Source organism: Taudactylus pleione, unplaced genomic scaffold (assembly GCF_031769625.1).
Source record: "Taudactylus pleione unplaced genomic scaffold, aTauple2 ptg000497l, whole genome shotgun sequence".
Classification (NCBI taxonomy): Eukaryota; Metazoa; Chordata; class Amphibia; order Anura; family Myobatrachidae; genus Taudactylus; species Taudactylus pleione.
Window position 1 is genome coordinate 3,244,132 of NW_028284899.1, and position 26,425 is coordinate 3,270,556.

A 26,425-nucleotide genomic window follows, 5' to 3' on the forward strand; every position below is an offset into this window, starting at 1 on the left:
CCTTTAAGCACGCCTGCGATCGGATCTCCACTCCCCGTTTTCAAGCACCTTCCCCTGTTACCACCCACATACGCCTCTTTCTGTCACTCAAATTATCAGGCATTCGCTATTTTGCGAGCACATGAATTTCGGCCGCACTGACTGGTTCGCGCATGCGTATAACGATCCGTACGCATGCGCAGTTGGGCAAACATCGCTCGGAGCTGCCGCTTACGAGCGGCTCTGAATCAGGCCCTTAGTTTTTACAAGGCTGAATTAGACTTAGGTCTTCGCCTGGCTACCTTGAGAGTCCAAGTTTCGGCTTTGACTGTTTTGGTTTCAGCGCAAGATGCTCCTCTGCCGGATGTTAGAACATTCTTACATGGGGTTCTGCGACTGCAACCTCCATTTCTCCCACCGATGGCACCGTGGGATTTGTCTTTGGTCCTCAGGGCACTGCAGTTGCATCCCTTTTGAACCCTTGGATGAGGTGGACTTGAGATGGCTGATGGCGAAGACGTTTTTTCTCCTGGCCATCTCTTCAGCTCGCAGAGTGTCTGACTTGGCAGCATTGTCATGTTGCTCTCCATATTTGGTGTTTCATCAAAATAGAGCTGTCCTCCCGTATCAAGGTGAGCTACCTCCCAAGGGTTGTTTCCCGTTTTCATATAAATGAGGAAGTTGTAGTCCCGGCCTTTATGTCTTCAGGTGAAGCTTCCCTGGATGTGATTCGAGCTCTTCGTATCTACGGGGAGCAGACCAGCTCCATCAGGGAATCGGATTCTCTCTTTGGGCTCTATTTACTACAATCCGCATTTTGAATACAGATTGTAGTGTGATATTACCGAATGAATTCGCATTGTGAATTCAGCCAATATCACAGGGATTTACTAAAAATCCCTTGCAGGGACAACTACCTCTACAGCCTTTCAACAAATGCTGCAAAAGGAAAGAGACTTACCTAGTAAACCTACTAATGCTGGCCATACACGCTACAATTAACGGGGCAATCCGCCCGATATCCATGGATCGCCCCGTTAATTGTAGCTTGTGTGCTGGCGACCAAGGGTTAAATATCGCTCGGTCGGCCATGCCGGATTGTCCAGCATGGTTGTCCTATGCAATATTTATGATTTAAAATGTCGGCTGTGCATGCCCAGCCGCGGCCGACAGACAGATATTTCCCGTGTTCCTTCCCATGGAAGGAACAGGGAAATGTCTCCTCTCCCAGGGGCAGAGCACAGATGTCGGGGCAAATACACTGTGAGATATCTCATAGTGTATGCTGCAGGCTGGCAGGCTGCCAGATAAAATGTCTGTCGGTCTGACAGGCATTTTATCTGGATGTGTATGCCCAGCTTCAGCGTGCTGTGTTATCTCCCTATTCCACCCAGCTATCAGATTCTGAGTTATCATCTGGGGAGGCAGAAGACGCAGACCTCTCTCACTCTGACTCCCCCACGGGAGAGGAGGAGCCCCCCACTAAATTGAATATACCTGCACTTGTGAGAACTGTAAAATATATTCTTCAAATAGAAGAGGCAGGACCCACTCCTAGGGCAAAAGAGACACTATTTAAGCGACAGAAGGTAGTCTTGCCAGAGTTTCCGCACTCGGATCAGTTATCTGATCATATGTGTGACTGATGTGAATGGCCAAATATTCTCTGTAAAGCGCTGCGGAATATGTGTGCGCTATATAAATAACTGGTAATAATAATAATGTGTGAAGCATGGAATATGCCTATTAAAAGTTTCAGCTGCCTAAACACTTGATTTCCATTTAGCCTCTTCCAGCTACTTATTGCACTAAATGGGAAGTTTTCCCTGCAGCGGATTCCCACGTCACACGCCTAGTTAAGAAAGTTACTTTACCTATCTACACTGCAACCTCCTTAAAGGAGACTACGGATAGAGGGATGGAAGCTTGCCTAAAGTCTATATACTCTCTTACAGGAGCTATTTCTCGTCCTGCCAGGGCTACGGCCTGGGTGGCAAAAGCCATTGAGAGTTGGGTAGAGGCAATAGAAGATACCATTTTCCTCTGATGCTTCGAGGGAACAGCTGTCATATATCTCACATTACAGATGCAGCCTCCTATTTAGGAGAGGCGGCTTTGAATACTTGTCTCCTAGCTTCCAAGGCATCTGCTACTTCCGTGGTAGCCCGCCGTATTGTTTGGCTTCACTCATGGAAAGCAGATTCGGACTCTAAAAATGCTTTGGAGTCTCTGCCCCTATTCTGGGGAAATCCTGTTTGGCCCAGAATTGGACAAGATTGTGAATACCTTGGCGGCTTCCAAGAAGGTGTCATTTCGTCCTCAAGGAAAAGCTAAAGGTCAGTCCTTTCCACGGCAGTCGGCATCCACTAAAGCAGTGATTTTCAACCTTTACAACTCAAGGCAGACTACACAAGATTTTAAAATTGCCAAGGCACACTATCCGACTATGTGGTGTGTGTGACCAATAGAAAAAACATAAACATTGGCTCCCACATAAAAATATACACACATATTGGCGTCCACAGGAATAAAACACACTATATTGGCCTCCACAGGAATAAAATACACTACAGTACTAGTGCACTGAGCTGAACGCCGCAGCACACTTGACAACAGTGGTTGAAAAACACTGCACTAAAGCCTCCAAGCCTAGGACCAAACAAACCTGGGCTACAAGACTTCCAACTACCAAATCGGAGGACAAGCCTTCAGCCTGATGGGCGGGCCTCTCCTTGGGGGCTCCCAGGGTGGGAGGCCGACTTCTTCAGTTCGCCCAGTTCTGACGTCAAATCACCTCAGATGCCTGGTTAAGAGAAGTGGTCTCCCTCGGATACGGTCTCTCTTTCCTGAGGCGGCCCCCCCAGCAGTTCTTTTGCACAGGACCTCCATTTGACCCAAGCAAGCTCTGCTCCTCCAGAAGACCATTCAGTTCTTACTGCTCTCGAGGGTAATAATTCTGGACCCCTCATCACAGCGATGGAAGGGCTATTATTCTACCCTTTTCTTGGTTCCGAAGCCCAACGGGTCTCATCGGCCTATCCTCAACCTCAAGTCTCTGAACAAGTTTATCAGTGTGCCCAGGTTTCGTATGGAAACCCTACGCTCTATTGGCCTGGCTATGGAGCCTTTATGGTGTCTTCTCATCAGTAGTATCTCCGGTTTGCTGCCTTTTGGGCTTTCTACAGCTCCTCGGGTCTTTACCAGGATCATGGCAGTTATGGCGGACTATCTTCATCGTCAGGGGATCAGACTGCTCCCATACTTGGACGATCTCTTGCTCATAGCAAGCCCCCCAGAAATTCTTCACTGCCATCTACAAGTAACCATTGCCTTTCTACAAGCGCACGGTTGGCTGATCAACTGGAAAAAGTCTTCCCTGACCCCTTCTCAAAGAATGGTACATCTGGGAGCCTTCCTGGACTCTCGGGCTCAGAATCTTTCTGACAGCAGACAAAATCTCTGTATTACAGCACAGAGTGCACAGATCACTCCACAGTCGCCGAGTGTTAATTCACTCTGCAATGCAGACCTTGGTATCCATGGTGTCCACCTTCGACAGGTAGAGTTTGCTCAGTTTCACTCCAGGCCCCTACAACACCATATTCCTCTCCAGGTGGAACGGGCTGCCCCATCTGCTCAGATCCCAGATGATGGGCCTCTCTCTGGAGGTTCGTCTATCCCTATCCTGGTGGCTACAGACCCACCTAAACAAGGGTCGCCCCTTTTGCATCCTGGACTGGACACTCCTCACCAAGGACGCAAGCCTATGCGGGTGGGGCGCAGTGATAGGGCAGCACTCCTTCCAAGGACGCTGGACTCCAGCTGAGGTCATCTTACCAATCAACGTCCTGGAACCCGTGCCGTTTACAAAGCCCTCACTCTGGCTCAGGATATACTTCAGAGCAGGTCAGTACAAGTACAGTCCAACAACGCCATGGCAGTGGCCTACCTCAATCGCCAAGGAGGCACTCAAAGTCGGTCAGCAATGGCTGAAGTGTCCCGCATTCTCACATGGGCCAAACGCCATCTCCCAGCCATCTCCGCAGTGTTCATCCCAGGCATCTCAATTGGGAGGCTGATTTCCTCAGCCGTCAGGATGTGCAAGCAAGGGAGTGGTCTCTCAATCCAGAAGTCTTTCAGCTCCTGGTGGACAAATGGGTTCTCCTGGATGTGGACTTCATGGCCTCACGACAAAACCACAAGCTTCCAGTGTATGGTGCCAGGACAAGGGACCGCGACGCAGCCTTCGTGGATGCATTATCTGTGAGGTGGACCTTCCATTTGGCGTACCTCTTTTCTCCAGTCTCCCTTCTGCCTCGAGTTCTTCGGAAGTTCAAGTAAGAGGGGGGCACGGTCCTGTTGGTAGCTCCAGCTTGGCCCAGACGCCATTGGTACTCCAATCTTCAGAGTCTCTCCATAGACGTTACTCTCCAACTCCCTCTACGACCAAACTTGTTGTCTCAGGGTCCCTGTCTACATTCAGACCTGGCCCGTCTGGCAGACCATGCTCACAGCGAGTAAACCGGCCTCTGCCAGGATTTATCATCGGGTGTGGCATACATATTTTCAGTGGTGTGCTACTAGAAACTATCTCTCAGGTTTTTAGGATTTCTAGAATCCTTGCCTTTCTTCAAGCTGGATTGGATCTTGGACTCCGCCTAGCCCCTCTGAAAGTGAACGTCTCTGCTCTGTCCATCTGGTTCCAGCGCAAAATTGCTCCTCTACCGGATGTTCACACCTTCCTGCAAGGTTTTCTACGTATACAATCTCCCTTTGTCCCTCGTGTCGCTCCGTGGGATTTGTCAGTGGTTCTCCACGTACTTCTGCAACCTCCATTTGAACCCCTGGATTCAGTAGATGTCAAATGGCTCACCGAGAAATCTCTGTTTGTTCTGGCTATAGCATCTGCCCGTAGAGTATTGGATTTAGGGGTGCTTTCCTGTCGCTCCCCATTTCTTATCTTTCATCTGGACAGGCTGTTATCCCGCTCACAGACCATTGCGGACCTTGCGGCTCTTATTCTCCACTCTGTGGCATTTCCCCGCTGTCACCACCGCTTACCTGTTTTCAGCTGATCCCAGGTGTTGGAGCTTACATCACATCATCGCTTACCTGTTTCAGCTGATCCCGAGTGTGGAAGTTCACATTACCGCTCCTTGCCCTCTGTTGTCTGCAGGCGGCGGACATCATCTTGTCCGTGGGATCGATTTTCTGAGACGGTGCATACCAGCCCGGAGTCTGGAGACTCTTGTAACGGGTAGGCTGAATTTCTATTTGCCCATCATTGCCACTGTGGAATTTTCTGCTGACTGGGTTCCCATTAATCATCATATGTCCATTATACTGGCTTACTTGGAACTTGAATTTATCAGCAGTGAGTAGTCCCCCTTTTTTTTGGTCCAAGGAGATGCGGATAACCCATACCTCTGAGACAATTGTTTGCCATCTTTATTGAATCATCATACCCAGATTTCTATATTCAGAGGAACTTTTGTCATCCACCCAGGAACTGGTTCATTTTATTTGTTATTCATTTTTTTATTTTATTCAGTATCAAAAGTGGTTTATTATATCACTGCATTGTTTTAATTTATGTCCTGAGGAGCTGCAGTTCTAACAGGTCTATTGTTATTGAAATAAATTCATTTATATTACTTTTCTGGTTTGTTTATATGTCAGGTGTTTATAGGCGCAGACACTAGTGTTTCTTACATTTTTGTTCTTCGAACGCACCCTGGCTTCCTTCCCAAGGTGGTCTCTCGTTTCCACCTCAATGAGGAAATTGTGGTTCCGGCCTTTCAATCACCAGACCTCTCGGCGGGTGAGGCCTCTTTGGATGTGGTCCGTGCTCTGAGGATCTACGTGGACCGTTCTAGTTCCATCAGGAAATCGGACTCCCTCTTTGTCCTATATGGATTCCACAAGAAGGGATGGCCAACTAACAAACAGACTCTGTCCAGATGGCTTCGCATAACTATTTCACAGGCTTACACGCAGACTGGCCTTCCTGTGCCGGCTACAGTATCTGCTCATTCTAATCGCTCTTTGGGTCCCTCGTGGACAGTCCATGTGGCAGGTCTGCCGAACAACTATGAGGTGGCCACGTGGTCTTCTGTCCACACCTTTCTTAGGTTCTATGCCTTTGATACATTAGCCTCTCAGGATGCTTCCTTCGGAACGCCAGATTCTCCTCGAGTGTCCCCGCCCTTGAACAACTGCTTTGGGACATCCCCATTGTCTCCCTGTGGAGCCCAATGGACCCTGAAGAAGAAAAGGAGAGTTATGGTAAAACTTACCCTTGTTAATTCTCTTTCTTCAAAGTACATAGGGTCCACAGGGCACCCGCCCCAACGCACCTGGCTTCTATAGGTTTCTTCTCTTGGTAAATTGTTTCCTTCTCTGTGTGATTCTTCAGTGTACCAGTCTTCCTTCTCTCCTATCCTGCTCTTACCTTGGGCTTGTTAAAAAAAGAGTTGCCTTCAGGCTGTGGGCGGGGTATAGGGGGAAGGATCGGAACATCCTGGGATTGAAAAAAGATTTGCTGTTGGTGTCCTGTCCTCTAAGTACCACCTACACCCCATTGGACTTCGAAGCACACCTGATACAATTCGGATCAGGCACAGAGAGTGGTCCGGAGAATGCTTAATTGTTATGTAAAGCCTAGTACCCCACTTTGGCAAAGGTGGGAGACATTTTTCTTGGGCAAGATGATGCAGCACAGAGAGTATGCCACTGCAAAAATTATGCGGCTTAATTTGTTTGTAGCATGGGCTGTACAGAGAGACGATTCTCTGGTGACCGCACATGCAATAGAGAGCCCCCTTCACTGGCGGTCCCACATACAATAGAGGGACTATTCCCTGACGGCCCCAAGTGTAATAGAAAGCCCATTCCCTGGTGGTCCCACATGCAATCGAGAGCCCAATCCCTGGCAGCACCATATGCACTAGCGAGCCCATTCCCTGGCGACCTGAAGTGCAATAGAGAGCCCATTGCATGGTAGCCCCCTGGCAGCCCCAAGTGCAAAAGAGAGCTAGGAAAGAAAACTTCAACTTTTTCATTTGTGCATGTTTCTCCTGTAACACAAAGTTAAATTGTGGGTCTTTCTGTAGATGTAATAATGCTAATGATTGAACTTGAGCTCTCTTAGCTCTGGAGAAGTTATCTAAACATGATCAATATGGCCACATAAATTAACATCACAATTTCCATTTACAGCTGTCACCTCAAGATTGGCTCCTCCCATCAGGACCAGAGCCCATTCTCAGAGTCATCAGGATGGACAGTGACAGGAGTCACATGACTAGGAGGATATTACATCTTACCCTGGAGATAATCTACCTGCTGACTGGAAAGGTGAGGGCTTCTGGGAGCGTCACAGTGACATCACTGTGTACACTGTGGTGGAACTATACTTGTTGTAAGGGGGTGCAACATCCCATTTCCATGTACTGTATGTGGTTGATTTTGTGTTACACCTGTGCATATCTCAAAAACAAGTTATATCTCCAAATTTAAAACACATTTTTTTAAACAAGATAATTTAACCCTGTTACCTTTAATTCTTTGGATGTGCACTTTCCACAATCCAGTTGAATATTTTATTTTGTAACCTGCAACCTACCTCCTTTCTTCTAGCCAGGAATCCCTGCTGTTTCAGGACCTAGAACAGTTCTGTTCAGCTGCATAAGAGTTGTCTGCATGCTGTAGATCACATGTTCTCAAACTCGGTCCCCAGGACCCCAAACAGTGCATGTTTTCCAGGTCTCCTCACATAATCACAAGTGAAATAATTAGTTCCATCTGTGAATCTTTTAAAATGTGTCAGTGAGTGATGAGTACACCTGTGCACCTGCTGGGTGACCTGGATAATGTGTCAGGGAGTATTAAGTACACCTGTACAGCTGCTGGGTGATATGGGAAATGTCTCAGGGAGTAATGAATACACCTGTGCACCTGCTGGGTGATATGGAAAATGTGTCAGTGAGTAATGAATACACCTGTGCACCTGCTGGGTGACCTGGGAAATGTGTCAGTGAGTAATGAATACACCTGTGCACCTGCTGGGTGACCTGGAAAACATGAACTGTTTGGGGTCTTGATGACCGAGTTTGAGAACCACTGCTATAGATGGAAGGAGCAGGCAGGGAAGTACCTCTTGTGTGTGTGGCTTAATCAAAGTTCACAATGTATCGTTGGGTCCCTGTGTCTTTACGTGTTTTGAGTAGCGAGAATTTTGAGCCCTAAGGGCAGCAAAGATTTTTCCCAGAGGAGTGGTAGGAGTCTCGACAACCATGATAGCTAAGTATCCAACAAGCATAAAATGAAACCTGTAAATCAGTGGTTCTCAATCTCAACTCAGCAGGTCATGTTTTGAGGATTTGTCTGTGGAAGCAAATGGGATGATTACTGACCTAGCAAAATAGATGAACTCACCTGTGCACGATGAAAGAAATCCAAAACATGACCTGTTGGTGGTAGATGAGGACTGAAGTTGAGAACAATGGCTTTAGAATATATTGGGACTCTTGCTAAAACAAATTGTACATCTCTAAAAATAATTTATGCTAAAAACAGTTGTTTAGGGTTCTGTTCATATAGTGGGCAGTTAGGTACAGCTCGAGTATGAACAGGTTGAATACTATAGAAGTCTTTTTTTTAACCAGCTGGCCAAGTCCTTTTTTCAGCAATTAGCGTAATTGTAGTCACTCTAATATAGTGCATATATTATTTATCAATGAGCATTGCATAAAAGATAAATGTGGAGATATAGTTAGAAAGCATGGCAAGTAGTCCCTGTGACTGTATGCAAGGCTTAGTACTAACAATATGTTGTCTTCTAGGTTTCAGCTCCACGGAAGGAGTGATCCAGGTCTTTAGCTTCTGAAGTGCTGATATCAGGGATGGGTAAGTGTTGTTTAGTCGCTGCAGACAGTTATTGGCAAATAACTCCTGGAAGGGCTTCCTGGAACGGGAAGTGTCAACATGTTTCATCCGTGTAATAAATCTTATGGTGCATACACAGTCAGACTTGCTAGATGAACGATTTTGCCAACGATCTCATGAACGATGAACGATTTCGGACAGTATTTAAATTAATTATATCGTCCAGATCTGACTGCAAACACAGTCGATTTCAGATATCATTATCTGACATGCGGGCACGCGCATCGTTCGGCGATGCATGCCAAGCATGTCAACGATATGAACGATGTAACGATTTTTACAATCGTTATCTGGCCGTGTGTACCCTCCATATGAGTCAAAACGCATTGGGTGCTGTTGTGCTGCATATTTTATTACTCTACATCAGGAACGGACCTCTTTGGGACTGCTGGTTCATCAGGAGGGATCTGGAACTTCCTATTTGACGTGTGTTCAAAGCCCATAGAAGAATTCATCTAGTATGAGTCCAACTTGACTTTTGGTAATCGTTTTTTTTTTCTACTTCAGGGTCCATAGGGTATCCACAGGATACCTTGGGGTATAGGTGTGACGTCAGTCGCAGGGCACCAAAGAGTTAAGCTTTCAGCCTCCCAGGATGCACTAGGTCCCCCTCCTATACCCCGCCCCCGGGCCAAGGCACCTCAGTTTAGTTTGGTGCCCGGCCGGAGTCGGGTGCACCTGTTGGAGTGGGGGCTAGAAGAGCCCCTGAAGCTTTTTCTTCATGCAGCTGTGGCTGCACATCTGGATGAACAGCATGGACAGTCAGTCCTGACGTCCATGCTGTCTTCCCTACACCCCGCCGGTACCAGAACGCCGGTACTGATCCGGGGATGCTGGTGGGCGTCTGGGGTCACAGCTAGCGGTGACCCCAGATGCTCCGGACCATGGCCGGATTCAAGGGGGACAGAGGTAAGCAGCGGGGTCCCGCGGTGGGTCCCCGCTGGTCACATGGTCCTAAGTCCCCAGGCAGGGGGCTCCCTGGGGACTGGCTGCAGCGTGGAGCCAGGCGACCAACCTGCGCTTCCACTACCCCCTGGGACAGCGGACCGCAGCAGAGCGGTAGCGCTGCGGCGTCCCAGGGGTTAAATGCATGCCAGGGGAGCGCGCCTTCCCTGTCTCACAGCCGGCGCCTCCCCCGCTGCACACAGCCCTCTCTGCACTGTGCTGACTGGTCCTGTGTCAGCGCTCCTCCCCCAGGCCAGCTTCTCTCTGCTCCTCGGCGGCCATCTTCTCTGCAATGCATGGTGAACGCTGCTGGAAGTCTGGAAGGAAGCATCGTGGTCTGGGTCCCCCCGCATACCTCTCCTCCGCTGTGGCTCAGGTCTGTGTATGCAGCGCTGTGTCCTACCAGGCCCTGTGTCTGTGTAGTTGAGTGATCAGCGCTGTTAGTGCAGGAATTGTTATTTCTCTGCATTGTATGTGACTGTGCTAGCGCTGCCTGTAACTTTTCTTCTCTAAACTGTCAGCTTTATTACTGTCCCTGTTCTTCTGCTAAAGCCCTTGCGGTGCGGTGCTGCAGGGTGGTCTCTCGCCTATTTAATACTTAATTGGTGAGAGAGGTCACATACGTGGTGCCATCATGTCTGAAAGTGATTTTCCCCTCCGGCTACAGTGTACCACGTGCAAAGTACCGTTAGCGGAGGGGGAGGGTAGCGCGGAGGGCCGTTGCCGGCAGTGTTTGTCCATGGCGCGGCCTATTACGGTTACAGCACCGGTACAGGAGCCGCCCTGGGCTTGTTTCGCTCAGGCGTTAACAACTTTAGTGGGCCAGTTAGCTCCGCAGCCCGCGTTTACTCCGATAGGTTTGTCCCAGCAGTCTGTGGTGTCGTCACCCATGCAGGGGTTCCCACGACAATTGGTGGTACCCCACAGTCTCCCTATTTCCCCGCTCCCGGGTTCTCAGGAGCCAGCGTGGGTTAACTCCCTGACGAGTTCTGTACAGCACTTGTCGGATGTGTTGCAAGGGGAGTCTGTGATGCGGCCTCATAAAAGGCCGGTGGCGTCTCTGTCCGCTCCTTATGAGGATGACGAAGGGACGTCTGATGATGGGGAGATTCTGGATCCTTACGATCAGGAACCTCTCCATACTAAGGACGCTGATGCTAAGTTCAAAGTATATATTCCTGGACTTATTCGGGCGGTCCGCACAGCCTTGGTGATTGAGGACGAAGTTCCCCCAGCGGCTAAATATACCAGCCGCAGAGACGCCTGGCGGTGGCTTATCCGTTCGCGGATAATTATTTTGCTAAGTGGGAATCCCCTCCACAGGTGGATTCTCACGTGACCCGTCTTGTCCGTAGTGCCACATTGCCGATGCCATCCATGTCCTCCCTTAAGGATGCTACGGACCGCAAGGTAGAAATCTGCCTGAAGTCCGCTTATTCCCTTGCAGGGGGGGCAGCACGGCCGGCTATGGCCATTTGCTGGGTTGCCAGAGCGATGGGCGGATTCATTAGAGGCTTCTTTTGAATCCGACTGTCCGGCCGAACAGGCGGAGTTGATTGGCAATCTCCGTGATTCGGCCACCTACATCAACGAGGCGGCTCTAGACATTAGTACTCTGGTGTCTAGAATTTCTTCAGCAGCGGTAGCTGCTCGTCGCACCTTGTGGCTGCGATCCTGGAAGGCGGACGCAGATTCCAAGAAAGGTCTGGAAGCGTTGCCGTTTACCGGAGAAGTTCTCTTCGGTCCGGATCTGGATAAGATTGTGGCCACGCAGGCGGCAGCCAAATCTGCTTGTCTCCCGTCGGCCGCTGCTCCTTCTGGTTCGGGACCATCGTCCTTTCGGTCATCTAGGGCCCAGGGCAGGCCCAAACCACAGTCGTTTCCTCGACAGGCTGGCCCTAAGAAATCGGTCAAGCCCCGGAAGCAGGCATGGAGTACCAGACGTCCGGCCCCCAAGCCAGATGACAAGCCTGCGGCCTGACGGTCCGGGCCTCTCTTTGGGGGATCCCAGGGTGGGAGGCCGCCTGCTACAGTTCGCCCAGTGTTGGTCGACCACTACGACAGACACTTGGGTTCTGGAGGTGGTCTCCCACGGGTATGCCCTCTCCTTCCGGCACAGACCCCCGGCTCGATTCTTCACCACGGGTCTACCATCAGACCGGAACAAGGCTACGGAGCTGCGGAAGGTATTGCACACTATGCTCCAGGCTGGAGTTATAGTGCCTGTTCCATTCTCCCAGAGGGGCCAGGGTTTCTATTCAAATCTATTTTTGGTACAGAAACCCAATGGGTCATATCGTCCGATTCTCAACCTCAAAGCACTCAACAAGTCTTTGCGGGTCCCGAAGTTTCGGATGGAGACCCTACGGTCCATCATTCTGGCGCTGGAACCTGGGGACTACATGGTGTCATTGGACATACAGGACGCTTACCTGCATGTCCCTATTCTTTTGCGCCATCAAGAGTTCCTTCGGTTTGCAATCCGCAGCGACCACTTCCAGTTTCGGGCGTTACCTTTTGGCCTGGCGACAGCACCACGTGTTTTCACCAAGGTGATGGCGGTCATGGCGGCTTCTCTGCGGCTGCAAGGAGTCCGCATGTTGCCGTACTTGGACGACCTGTTATTGGTGGCAGGATCTCCAGAGCTCCTGTTACACCACTTGGACCTGACCATTGCACTGCTGCAACGGCACGGCTGGCTAATCAACTGGCAGAAGTCCACTCTAATCCCGTCTCGGAGGATTCTGCATCTTGGAGCCTTATTGGACTCGGGACAGCAAAGGATCTTCGTGACGGAGGACAAGATCTCTGCTTTACAGTCAAGGGTGCGCAGTTGTCTGCACAGCCGCCGGGTGTCCTTACACTCGGCGATGAGGTTACTGGGCTCCATGGTGTCGGTGTTCGACATGGTGGAATACGCCCTGTTTCACTCCAGACCTCTGCAGCACCTGATCCTGTCCAAGTGGAACGGGCTGCCTCAGTCTCTGAAGTTCCAGATGATTGTGCTCACCCCGGAGGTTCACCTGTCCCTTGCGTGGTGGTTAAAGACGACCCACCTCAACAAGGGACGTCCGGTCTGGGTTCCAAATTGGGTCCTGTTGACAACGGACGCCAGTCTTCGGGGCTGGGGAGCAGTTTCGGGTCCACACTTGTTCCAGGGCAGGTGGACGCCGACAGAAGCGGAGCTTCCAATAAATATCTTGGAACTCCGTGCGGTCTTCAATGCTCTCCTGCAGGCACAGCGGTTTCTCCAGGGTCACCCGGTGCAGGTCCAGTCGGACAACGCTACCACCGTGGCCTACATAAACAGGCAAGGAGGAACTCGCAGTCGGGCGGCTCTCGTAGAGGTCTCTCGGATCCTGGTTTGGGCGGAGCGCAATCTTCCGGCCATATCAGCGGTCTTCATCCCGGGAGTGCTAAATTGGGAGGCGGACTTTCTAAGTCGCCAGGACGTTCATCCAGGGGAATGGTCCCTGCACCCGGACGTTTTTCAACTACTGGTGGACAGGTGGGGTCTTCCAGAAATCGACCTCATGTCGTCCCGGCACAACAACAAGTTGCCGGTGTACGGGTCTCGCACAAGAGACGAAGGGGCGTCTCTGGTGGATGCTCTGTCCGTCCGGTGGACGTTCAGGTTCGCATACCTGTTCCCTCCGGTCTCCCTTCTTCCACGGGTAATCCGGAAATTCAAACAGGAAGGAGGGACGCTCCTGTTGATAGCTCCCGCGTGGCCCAGACGGCACTGGTTCTCAGACCTTCAGGGTCTGTCCGTGGACAGTCCTCTGCGGTTGCCGCTACGACCGGACCTTCTGTCTCAGGGTCCTTGTCTTCACCTGGACCTGACTCGGCTGTCTTTGGCGGCGTGGCTGTTGAGACGGCCATGCTGAGGTCCCGGGGGTTTTCCAGCTCTGTGGTGCGTACCATGTTACGAGCTCGGAAACCGTCTTCCGCGAGGATATACCATCGCGTGTGGCATACGTTCTTCCAGTGGTGTCGACCGAGAGGTTATGCACCGCGGGAGTTTCGTCTGTCTCGGATTCTCGCCTTCCTGCAAGCGGGACTAGATCATGGGCTTCGCCTTGCTTCTTTGAAGGTACAGGTTTCGGCCCTATCTGTCTGGTTTCACCGTAGGATTGCTACAATCCCGGATGTGCGCACCTTTATGCAAGGTGTTCTCCGTATTCAGCCGCCCTTTGTTCCACCTGTGGCGCCTTGGGATTTGGCTGTGGTCCTGAGGGCTCTCCAAGGACCGCCGTTTGAACCACTGGGCTCAGTGGATATTAAATGGCTAACAGCTAAGACTGTTTTCCTTCTGGCCGTTGCTTCGGCCAGACGTGTTTCTGAGTTAGGGGCTCTTTCTTGTAGACCCCCTTTCTTGGTTTTTCATGGGAACAGGGCAGTGCTCCGCACTCGGCCCGAGTTTCTTCCCAAAGTTGTTTCCCAGTTTCATGTTAACGAGGAAATAGTTGTTCCGGCCTTTAACTCACCGGGTCTTTCCGTGGGTGAGGCCTCTTTGGATGTTGTGCGGGCCTTAAGGACTTATGTTGACCGCACTTCTTCGTTTAGGAAGTCGGACGCTTTGTTGTCCTCTATGGCTTCTGTAAAAAGGGTTGGCCTGCTTCAAAGCAAACTTTGGCAGCCTGGATCCGTATGGCTATTTCTGAAGCTTATATTCATGAAGGCCTACCGGTCCCTCCTTCTCTGAAGGCTCATTCCACTAGGTCTGTGGGTCCTTCGTGGGCAGCTCGACGCGGTGCCTCGGCAGTTCAGATCTGCAAGGCTGCTACGTGGTCTTCTGTCCATACCTTCGTGAGGTATTACAGGTTTGACACCTTCGCCTCTCAGGATGCTTCCTTCGGGCGGCGGATTCTCCTTTCTGCACAGGAGCGTCCCCACCCTTAAAGGATACTGCTTTGGGACATCCCCAAGGTATCCTGTGGATACCCTATGGACCCTGAAGTAGAAAATATGAGATATGGTAAGAACTTACCCTTGTTATCTCTATTTCTACGAAGTCCATAGGGTTCCACAGGACTCCCGCCCTGTCGCACCTGTGCTGCAGATGGGCTTTGCTCTGGTCACCGGTTTTCCGTCTCCCTCTGGTGAGAATGTGATTCTTGTATGTGTCCAGATCTTTGTTCTCTCTCTTCCTTCTCCTCCTCCGGCCTATGGCTTGGTAACTAACTGAGGTGCCTTGGCCCGGGGGCGGGGTATAGGAGGGGGACCTAGTGCATCCTGGGAGGCTGAAAGCTTAACTCTTTGGTGCCCTGCGACTGACGTCACACCTATACCCCAAGGTATCCTGTGGAACCCTATGGACTTCGTAGAAATAGAGATAACAAGGGTAAGTTCTTACCATATCTCATATTTTTGTCATCTTTATGAGCTAATTAAAAATTTCATTAGGATTTTACACTTTGTTGCACATTGTTCCTTCTTTTATAGAGACATATCCATTCTGATACTGGCATAAGTTTCCAAGGAGCTTATAGAAGGAGGCAACTTCACTAAGGGCTCTAAATATCATTACTTAATTTGTACAAAAGCAGGTGAAAAAGAACAGTTTCACTTGCAATTGAAGAAATTAAGTTTTTGGGCCAGTCATCAAAAGGGTAAAGCAGGAGATATCACAGATATCTCCTGCTTACCGGAATGGCCCGCTGTCCCCATACACTAGCAGGGACGGACTGGGGCTGCCCTGGCCGGCCCCCTGTGCGTAAGCCCCCTTCTTCCAGTATTCCTGGCCAAGCAGAGGCGGAGCTTGCAGCCGGACCGGCCCATCTGGCCACCATCCCTTCTGGCATTTGCCAGATGGGCAATCCGGCCCTATACAATAGTATGGGGACAGAATTAATCAAGCTCAGAAATTCCAATCTTTTCGGAGCTTGATTGCGGGAGCATTCGTTATCTTCAGATGGCGAGTGCTCCCGCTACCACGCCTTTCCTATGGGAAGGAACCCCGGGTCGTGAAAAGGGATCCTTTCGGATCCCTCCGCCCCTGCACGGCTCCTTCCGCCGGAGAGAGAGGCTCTTGTGTGCATGTGTGACCATGCGTGAAAGGAGCTTTGAAAAGTGGAGACATCTGATTTTCAGATCATAATAATAAAACGATAATTAACATGTTGAATAGAGCCCTAAAGATCTTTCTACAAGCTAGTTTGAGTTTATATGAAGTAAGACTACCCAGGGGCATAATTATAATGGGTCCAGGGGGGCCCGCACTGCACCCATAGTTTTTTTTTTTATATATACATACTTACCTCCCTGAAGTCCCACCGAATAGCACTAAACAAAACAACTGGAAAATGGCCGCTGTAGCCATTTTCCCATCATTTTCCGCATGCCCAGTATGAAATCACCGGGAGAACGGTGCAGTATACTCCGGGCACAGACTAGTGCCCGGAGTCTACTGCTGCTGTCAGTTCGCTGACGGCAGCCGGGGAGAGAGGAGGGTGCCCCGGACGGGAAATGCACAAGGGCCCCATCCTCTCTTAATACGCCCCTGAGGTGGAAAAGGTGGCAACATCTGGATACACCTGAATCATTCACTCTGCCACACCCTGAGGGGGGGATGTATTTTCTAATTTTTGTTATGTCCTACATATGGTTCAACAAGAGAAAGAACAACTTTCCACAAAGAGAAATATATCATACAAAGATAGGATTGAGTTTAGTTCTTTGTTGTGTATTTTATTGATGTGCTGATTAGCTCAGTCCCTATTGTACTATCTACGAGTAGGGTAGCCTAACCATATCTGTTTATATTCTTGTGCGGTCCATTGATGGAATGACCCACGCCCAAGTATTATCGTCCTCATATTTTAGGATTGTAGGAATCAACATTATAAACCTTCCAACTAAATAAATGCTCAACGATGGGGAGTTAGATAAAGATAGAGTTCTTTAGGGAGTAAATAACTCAGAGAATGTAGTAATCAACAAAAAGAAAAGAAAGCCCAGGCGCTCTAATTAGGTCTCCTCTACACTCCCTTTATTAAGGGTAATTAAAAGAGGTTCTAATCTTACAGCTGCTATCATGAATAGGTGAATGCTTCACCCTATATAAAAACCAAATAAACAGACGTGTGGACAGCGCTAGTAAAAAAAGACAATATTTTGCATTGGAAATAAAAATAAAGATTATTTAATAATAAAAAACATAAGAGTAAATACAATAAAATTCAAATAAGTATCAATATACTTGGTTAAAAATTAGCACATTAGTAAATACCGGCCGGTAAAAACCTTCATTCAATTTATATCCAACCCTAGGGGATTGAAATGGTTAAGCAGGCTTTTGTATTGTTATTTTTGCAGAGTAGTGTGTTAGTAATAGTAAAAGTCCAGGAACACATACATGAGAATGGAACTGCTTATTCATTCTCCATATTCATTCAAGAAGCTTCAGAAGACTCTTATGCAGCTTAGTGCAGTCTTACTGCAATTAGACTCACATTTTTCCGCTTCAGTACCTTCCAAAAAAAAGGAATTAGTACTTACAATTCTCCCGGGAGATAAAACAAAAGCCTGCTTGCCATTTCAGCAAACTAATCACTGCTTTCTGTGTCATGCATGAATATTTGCTTGGCTTATCACCTATTTCAAACTGACTGACATAACAACTATATAACAACTGATTTGTGATTTTTTTTGAGACTGCAGCTACAAACTGATATTTCCTTTCTCCCAATTGGAGATATTTGAATTACCTTCTTCCAACAACCACCTAGGGTAGGATATAAATTGAATGAAGGTTTTCACCGGCCGGTATTTACTAATGTGCTAATTTTTAACCAAGTATATTGATACCTATTTGAATTTTAATATTCTCTTGTATTTACTTTTATGTTTTTTATTATTAAATAATCTTTATTTGTATTTGCAATGCAAAATATTATTTTTTTTTTACTAGCACTGTCCACACTTCTATTTATTTAACTCAGAGAATGGTTTAGGGTTAATCTTTAGGCAATAAAAATGAAGGATGTAAAACAAGAGGCAGCGTATGGTAAAATGGGATAGGCATATTATTTTTATCATGAGATATTAATGGCCGACCATATGTAGACTGCCATAGAACAACTGCCAATTATAGTCAAATAACGCCTGGGGGTTTATCTTGGTATAAACAACAACAGATACCCAGACACATATTAAAGGCAAAAGTTTGTATTATAATTTTACAATTTACACACAGTTACATTTTTATTACACAATAGTGGTATAATAAATGCAATATGTACACAGTAAATTACATAAGAACAGAATGTTCACCATGGGCTTAATTCAGAACTAGGCACCAAAAAACTAGGTTTGCACCTAGGCAAAACCATGTTGCGCTGCCGGTGGGGCAAATCGCAGATATTTCAAGTTGGGAAGATGCGTTTCCGAGCTTAATTCTAAATTTCATTGTGAAAAAATGCAGCCCGGTATATGTTCTCTTTATGTTTGCATCAACTGAGTGTGCTAGAAGCACCAGAGCAGAGAGCGACACCCCAGGCAGGAAAGAGGAAGTGCACGGGTTTTGACAGGCACAGGATGCTAGAATGAACACTAATCACCTGCATGGATTCGCTGGTGTCTAACAAGATTGGATTTATTTGTAAAACATTTCCCACAGCTACAACAAGGATAGGGCTTTTCACCTGTGTGAATTCTCTGATGTCTAACCAGGTTTGGTTTCTGTATAAAGCATTTCCCACACTCTGAACACTGAAATGGTTTCTCTCCCGTGTGCACTTTCAGATGCTTAATGAGGTCCGATTTATGCGTAAAGCACTTGCCACATTCAGAACATGGATAAGGCTCCTCTCCGGTGTGTATTCGCTGGTGGTTAATAAGGCCCGCTTTCTGTGAAAAACATTTTCCACAGATTGAACAGTAAATTTGCTTTTTTTCTGTGTGAGTTCTATGATGTTCAACAAGATTCGATCGATTTGTAAATCGTTTTCCACACTCCGAACAGGCAAATGGCTTCTCGCCTGTGTGAATTCTCTGATGCCTAATTAGATTTGACTTCTGCACAAAGCATTTGCCACATTCAGAACATATAAAAGGCTTTTCTCCAGTGTGGACCTTGAGGTGTTTAATGAGAGCCGATTTGTGTGCAAAACATTTCTCACACTCAGAACACGGAAACGGCTCCTCGCCAGTGTGAGTTTTCTGATGACTGAAAAGATCTGATTTCTGCGCAAACCACTTTTCACAATAGGAACACGGGAACGGCTTCTCCCCAGTGTGAATTCTCAGATGTCCTACCAGGTTATACTTATGCTGAAAGCGTTTCCCGCAATCGGAACACTGAAATGGTCTTTCCCCGGTATGAATCTTCTTATGCTTAAACAGATTTGATTTCTGGCGAAAACTTTTCCCACATTCAAGACAGGAGAATGGTTTCTCGCTTGTGTGAGTTTTCTGATGTGAAAGAAGTTTGGTCTTCTTGGCAAAACATTTCCCACATTCAGGACAGGGAAACGACTTCTCGCCTGTGTGTGTTTTATTATGTTTAACAAGGGCTGGTTTGCATGAAATTCGCTTCTTGTTTGTGTGGCTGTTCTGATGTGAAATGAGACTTTCTTGCTGGGTAAAACACTTATCACACTCAGAACATGCAAAGGTTCCATCAGCTACTCCACACCCTGGAGACATAAGGAGGTTCCTCCGAGAGGTATTCCTGCTGGTGTGTTTATCTGTTGAAAACAAAGATATAGACAAATTATGTGTCTTCGCTAGATACTTATGTACTGCGGCATAACATTTACTGTGTTGTCACCAAGTCTATGTATTCCATCTAATAACCATTTTTTCTGCCATTACCAGCATAACAATGCGGGTTAAAAATGTTGTAAAGGCTGGATAAATGGCATTGAAAAAGAGTCTTTCTGGTCAGCTAGCAAGGATGTGACAAGGCTGTGCTTTCAATAGAGCAGATAACCTGGCTCCTAAAATAAACAGGAGGTTTTGAGAGAAAGAGAGGTCAGCCTTATGAGATAAGGGGAGGATAGTGGACGGTATAGTAGGCTTTAAAAAGCTGTGACACCCTACTCTCAATGTCAGACTCTGGGGATCAATCTTACGGAGAGCTGAAAAAAACTTCCTGTCACCTCACGGGCAACCCTACACTAATGTTCTATTTCCTATAGGTAGCAGGCTTCCTTGTGTTGCAGACGGGGTCTCCTCTAACCTCCTTGCAGGTGTTATTGGCTGATAATTGATCCACCCCAATTATTGTTCTTTTTTGGCAGGCTTCTGCTGTGTGGCGATTTGCAAACAGCCTTTTGGGGCGGACTGGCACGGACCCTGACATTCCCCCAAGGTTTACGGTTTCCTTCACCAGGCTGGGCAAGCTCAACCTAGATAATATTTGGTTTGTCTATGGGGTTCCCTCTATTGGTATTTTGAGCTACTCATTGAGGATTTTGGTCTTGCTAAAGGAAAACATTACCAAAGTTGTCTCTAAATATGTGTTTAGTATCTCTACATTGGGATAGGTCAAAATCGATAGAACATGGCTGGCATCTGAGGCATCCTGTCTCCATAACTGGAAGCCTCTAATCCAGGCCTGGCCAAACTGGGGAGCTCCAGCTGTTCTGAAACTACAATTCCCAACATGCTTTACCAGATGATCAGCGGGAGGGTATGTTGGAACTTGTAGTTTCAAAACAGCTGGAGAGCCACAGGTTGGCCATGCCTGCTCTTATCAATGATACAGCTGATCATGAAAGGTATCTTTACACCAATAGAAATTATGTCCTTAAATATCATAAGCTGTGGGATCTCAGTTGTTGCTCTAGATTTGACCTGTGCCGGGATGATGGTGGTCCCTAGTTTGTCCCCTTTTTAGCCCTCCCGGATTGCCTTGCCCCACGCGGCCAATATATTTAGCTATTTTAATGTTACGGTTTACAATGTGAGGAACATTTTCCACGTTATGCCTCTGACCCTTATCACATAGCCTTGTAGTATCATTGCATTTGTACGTTTCACATTTCTGTTTTATATTGTTGCATGCGTTTATGATTCCTGAAACTGATTGCCACTGCTTGCAGTTTTCTGTTCCAATTTTTTAATATATTTTACATGTTTATTTTGTACAATGCATAAAATTACCTGATGTACATAAAAAAATTTCTTTTTTTTTTTTTTAAATGTATTCCTTAATCTTCACATATGTATCTACCTCCCCCTCAAATTTCAAAATCTTTCTGACTCACTATGGTGTCTCCAAGGTCTTTGAATAAAAATGATAGTGAAGCCCCTTGTACTGAGAACTAGGACACTGGTCGGATGTCTGGGCTGGTAACACACAGTGACATGATGTGAGGGGGAGAGCAGGAGTATAATAGGGACTGATGTCTCTTGATGTATGAGATACACCAGAGAGTATGGGGAGGAGACTGGTCAGATCTCTGGGCTGGTAACACACAGTGACATGATGTGAGGGGGAGAGCAGGAGTATAATAGGGACTGATGTCTCCTGATGTATGAGATACACCAGAGAGTATGGGGAGGAGACTGGTCAGATCTCAGGGCTGGTAACACACAGTGACATGATGTGAGGGGGAGAGCAGGAGTATAATAGGGACTGATGTCTCCTGATGTATGAGATACACCAGAGAGTGTGGGGAGGAGACTGGTCAGATCTCTGGGCTGGTAACACACAGTGACATGATGTGAGGGGGGAGAGCAGGAGTATAATAGGGGCTGATGGCTCCTGACCTCCACACTGGTCAGATAATTTTCCCTCATTAGTTTGTAGTCAGAGGAGGGTGCAGAATAAGAGACTGTTGATGTGACAGAACATTAAGAACATGGAATTTGATTATTTCTGTATTTAGTGATTATTACGCACCTGTGCGGATAACTGTAGGAATTTCCTCCTTAATAATCACATTCAACTCATCTCCTTCTTCTGGAACAACATCAACTATTACTACATTCAGGTTTTCCTCCTAAACATACAGAACAATAACATTAATAAATTAAAAGTTTGATACATTTTTAAGATAAATTATTCCATTACTTATTGCGTGAGGTGAATAGTTGATACACAGTTATAATGTCAACTGTAATGGAAAGGTATTGTTTTCCTTAGACCATAAATGCAACCACCCATAACCAATATGGCCACTGGCTGACAGGCCCCTATATGGTCTGTGTAATTCTCTAGCTGAATGGAGCAGCGTTCGCTGAACATAAACTTAGTTTGTTGTATGCAGGTCCTCAGATGTTGTATCACTGTGATTGCTCTTTTCCTTGGGAAGATAATAACTTAGGAAGGAATTACAATAGCATCTTCCCCACTAGTTGACTCTCCCTAGGCTAGAGTTTCCCAACTCCAGTCCTCAGGAAAGCCTAACAGTGCATGTTTTCCAGGTCTTCTCACATAATCACAAGTGAAATAATTGGTACCACCTGTGGCTTTTATGTAAAATGTGTTAAGCTGGATACACACTTAGCAGATTTATCTGCAGACCAGTGCAGTACAGCAGACGCGATATGTCTTAAGGACGATGTTCACAGACTGGCTGACGGGCACCCAATATATTGGCCGATCAATTGATCAGTGAATATATTATCCACTGTGTACCCAGCATTAGTCAGTAATAATTACATCTGTACTCCAAAACATTGTATGGAAAACATGCACTGTTGGGGCTCCCTGGGGACAAGATTTGGGAATCAAGTGCCAGTCTAGTGCTGGGTACACACTGGGAGATATATTAGCTGATCAATTGATCGGCCAATATATCGGGAGCCCGTCGGCCAGTGTGTACCAGCGATATGTCTGTGAACGCCGTCGTTCACAGTCATATAGCGTCAGCTGTGCTGCACAGCCGATGCCCAATATATCTGCATACATATCTGTCCATCGTGCTGTGTCTGCCTGCCGACCGCCCGTACACTTGCAGCAGAGGCCGCAGAGAGGGGGACGGGACACTTCCCTGGCTAGATGATGGTTGTTCAGTGTGTATGAACAACCATCATCTGCAGATATATCTGTTAGGGGGATGTAGTTATTATACCTCCACGTGGGAGGCCGGCTGCTGAAATCCTGGGGCCAGCATCCCGACCTGCGGACAGAGCACCGACGCCAGAATCTAGACAGCCGGCATCCCGAAAGTGAGAATAACGGGCCAGGTTAGCGGTTAGCCGCAGGAGGGGAGGGGGGGGGGCTAGGTTTATGCACCACGAGGGGGGTAATTAGGGTTAGGCACAAAGGGGGAGCAATAGGTTCAGGCACCAAGGGGGGAGGGTTAGGTTTAGGCACTAATGGGAAAGGTTAGTTTTTGGGGGATGGTTAGGATGCAGGAACAGAGGGTTAGGGTTAGGGGGTCAAGGTGGGAATGTTAACATACTTACGGAGCCGCTGTCAGGATACTGAGCATCAGGATGCTGCTGTCTGTATTTTGATAGCCGGCATCCCAACCCCTGTTAGGTGTGTATCCAGCTTTAGGCAGTAAATAGCTGGGCTCATTTCTAATACAAGCCACAGTTGGTCAGGTAATGAAAGGGATAAAAGTGCTGAGAGTTAGGGTGGAGCAGAATCTGGTTGGTACGGTCATAAAACTGAGCTAGAGCCAAATGCAGGTAACACAGTTGCTGACAGACTGCAGTAGTGTACATGTATAGTAAATGTACAGCAGTCAGAGATGATTCGGAGATAGCAGCAGTTTATACTGGTTCTATATGACAATGACCAACATTACAGCTCAGATGGCAGAGGACATGATCAATTAGCAAGAGCAGAGAAAGACAGGAGATGAGAACAGAGGCACAAGTAAGCATGCACAGGTCAGTCCCACATAGCTGTGCTACATCACATATCTCTAACTCTCCAGGTACAAACAATACATGGACAAAACATTGCGGTCATCTGATACTTCTCTAATCTTCTAGATCACAACGCTACACTACAGTACCTCCAATGTAACAACTATCCCGACCACCTCAGAACATATTAATCCCAATCACAAAGCTTTCCCACTGGCCACCGATCACAGGAGTGGCCTCTATTTCATCAATCGCTTGTGTAAATCCCCAGCAAAAACAACACTACCACATCACTCCAACGTGTCATCACGAACTCCGTCTCACACCACCAGGATTCAATCCCAGCCCACCGGGACAGCCACTCATAATACCTTATACTATGGCATCAGCGCAGGCAGCCACACTGTTGGCGATTAGAATTCACAAACCTACAACTATAAGAAATGGCTTATAATGAAAAGATGACCTGCGTGTCCTGGAGTTCCAAAATATCCTAAAGAGAAGGTGTATTAAAGAAGGCAGGGAGTAAGCCACTGACAAAAATGAAAGAACATGAGACTGGGAGACTCTCAAGTGCATCAGGAAAAGATTATTTTATACAGTTGGACAAATCATATTGCTAAGAAATTAATTTGGACAATAAAAACCCCCAAGGGTTTTGGTATATTATTTCAACATGCATCATATAAGAATGCTGACATGGTCATTATGTCGGCAGTGAACATGTAGACAGACCCACTGCATCTTGCACCCATCACAGTAACCGAAAGAAACAGCATGCACCGGGTCATCGGAAACTCAGCTCTGCAGGCATGAGCTCTGCCGATAGGGCTGATTGATCTATGTATGCAACCCAGACTGCCAGAACCCAATACCACCCACAGACAGAGTTCCTGAGAATATACAGGACTGACCGCCTGACAGCGTACACAGCCGAGATCCCACATATTCGCTGGCACTCGGTGACGGAGTCCCAGCCAGCGCACAGGATCGAACATTAACCAGCACGAAGGCAGCAGGAGCAGCGAGACCGGAGCCCTGACCCCCACCAGCCTGTGACTTACTGCAAATTCCTATACATACGGAACGCAGGAAGAGGTAAGAGGTGCATGCACCTCCACAACTTAACTTGTTTTTGCAATGTTGCTACATACAAAAGAAAAGAAATCCTTAAGAAGATACAGCATATGGAGCATACACACGGTCAGATTTGTCAGACTTGTCAGATTTGTCAGATGAACGACTGAACGATTAAACGATTTAAACGATTTGGACGATTTGACCAAAGTTTTGAACGATTTGAACGATTGAACGATTTTTGACTGCATTAAATGAATGGAATCGTCCAAGTCTGACTGCAAACCCATCAGATGTCAGATATCGTTATCTGACAAACGGGAACGCGCATCGTTGATCGTCCATCGTTCAGGCATGTCAGATATGAACGATTTTCCATCAGATATGAACGACTGAACGATTTTTAAATCGTTATCGTCCATATCTGAAGAAAAAATCTGATCGTGTGTATGCACCATTAGACTCTCTGATTAGTAAAATCAATGTCAATAAGACACATTGCATACATATAATACAAGCTGGACTGAAACATTGTTGCTAATAACATCCAATGTGTTGTATGCAGCCCACTCTATGCACAGACATTATCTTTCATCCAATTTACCAATTCCATATTACCAATTTATTTAAAGTTTTTTTTTTTATCAAACTTCTTAATTTTCTATATTGTTTTACTACTTACTTTTAAAATATATTTTCTATAAATAAAGTGTATACTGTGATAGATTGTACAATGAATGGTTCCACCATACTGTTTTTAATGTATATATAAAAATACATAAATTTGGCTAGAATAAAACCATCTATTAAGCTGCATACACACACAACGATTTTTTGAACGATTATCGTTAAACAATATCGTTTAACGATAATCGTTTGAAAAAATCGTTCACTTTCTGAGTCAAATGATGAACGATTATCGTTCATGCGCGTTCACGTTTGCAGTTTTGTAGTTCAGTCAGACTTGTCAACTGAACGATTTTCATTAAGGGAAAATGCAAAAATCGTTTGTACTTCAAAAAACTCGTTCATTACACTTTAAAAAATCTGACAGAAAATCGTTCATAAAATCGTTGGTAACAAAATCGTTGTGTGTGTATGCAGCTTTAGTCTTATATATTCATATTTCTTCAGGGTCCATAGGCTCCACAGGGAGACCTTGGGGTGTAGGTGATGGAACTGAATCCGGGCACCATGCAGTTAAAGCTTTCAGCTCCCAGGATGCACTGAGTCCACTTTCACTATACCCCGCCCCCAAGCCAGAGGCACCTCAGTTTCGTTGGTGCCCGGCCGGAGTCAGGTCACCATTACGCAGGGGGCTGCTTAGGCAGCCCTTAAGCTATTATTTTTATGATTTGAATTCTTTTATCTTTTCTTCATAGAGCGCGCAGCAGCAGACTGTCCGAGGGACGTCTGCGCTGCCGCTCTGTCACCCCTCCGGGCCGTGACGCCAGTACCGATCTGGGGATCTCGGCAGGCATTCCAGGGGTCAACGCTAGCCAAGGCCCCTAGAGAGGACCCAGACTGCAACCGGACACTAGGGGACAGGTAAGGTGACCCACGTGTTAAAGCAGTTGATACCTCCGGTTTCAGGGGATGGACCGGAGGTGGCTGAGTGTGGAGGCAGGCACCAGCCATCGCGATCCACTAGACCACCAGGGACATTTTGGTGCGGGAAACCAGCATCCCAGCGATTAATAATCGG

The 26,425-nt window shown here is 47.2% G+C and overlaps 2 protein-coding genes across 2 annotated transcripts in view; one reads left to right on the forward strand and one right to left on the reverse strand.

Moving 5' to 3' along the window:
* The window catches only part of LOC148502450 (uncharacterized), an 87,882-nt gene that overhangs the window by 6,951 nt on the left and 54,506 nt on the right, over positions 1–26,425 (forward strand). Inside the window, exons 2-3 of the mRNA XM_088449880.1 lie at positions 7,198–7,335; positions 8,823–8,886. Coding sequence (XP_088306006.1) covers positions 8,883–8,886 — 4 coding nt within the window. The 5' untranslated portion in view covers positions 7,198–7,335; positions 8,823–8,882. The remainder of the gene's footprint in view (positions 1–7,197; positions 7,336–8,822; positions 8,887–26,425) is intronic.
* Positions 18,035–26,425, reverse strand: part of LOC148502451 (uncharacterized) — a 43,807-nt gene continuing 35,416 nt past the window's right edge. Inside the window, exons 11-12 of the mRNA XM_088449883.1 lie at positions 21,722–21,821; positions 18,035–19,559 (exon numbers count right to left, since the gene is read on the reverse strand). Coding sequence (XP_088306009.1) covers positions 18,424–19,559; positions 21,722–21,821 — 1,236 coding nt within the window. The 3' untranslated portion in view covers positions 18,035–18,423. The remainder of the gene's footprint in view (positions 19,560–21,721; positions 21,822–26,425) is intronic.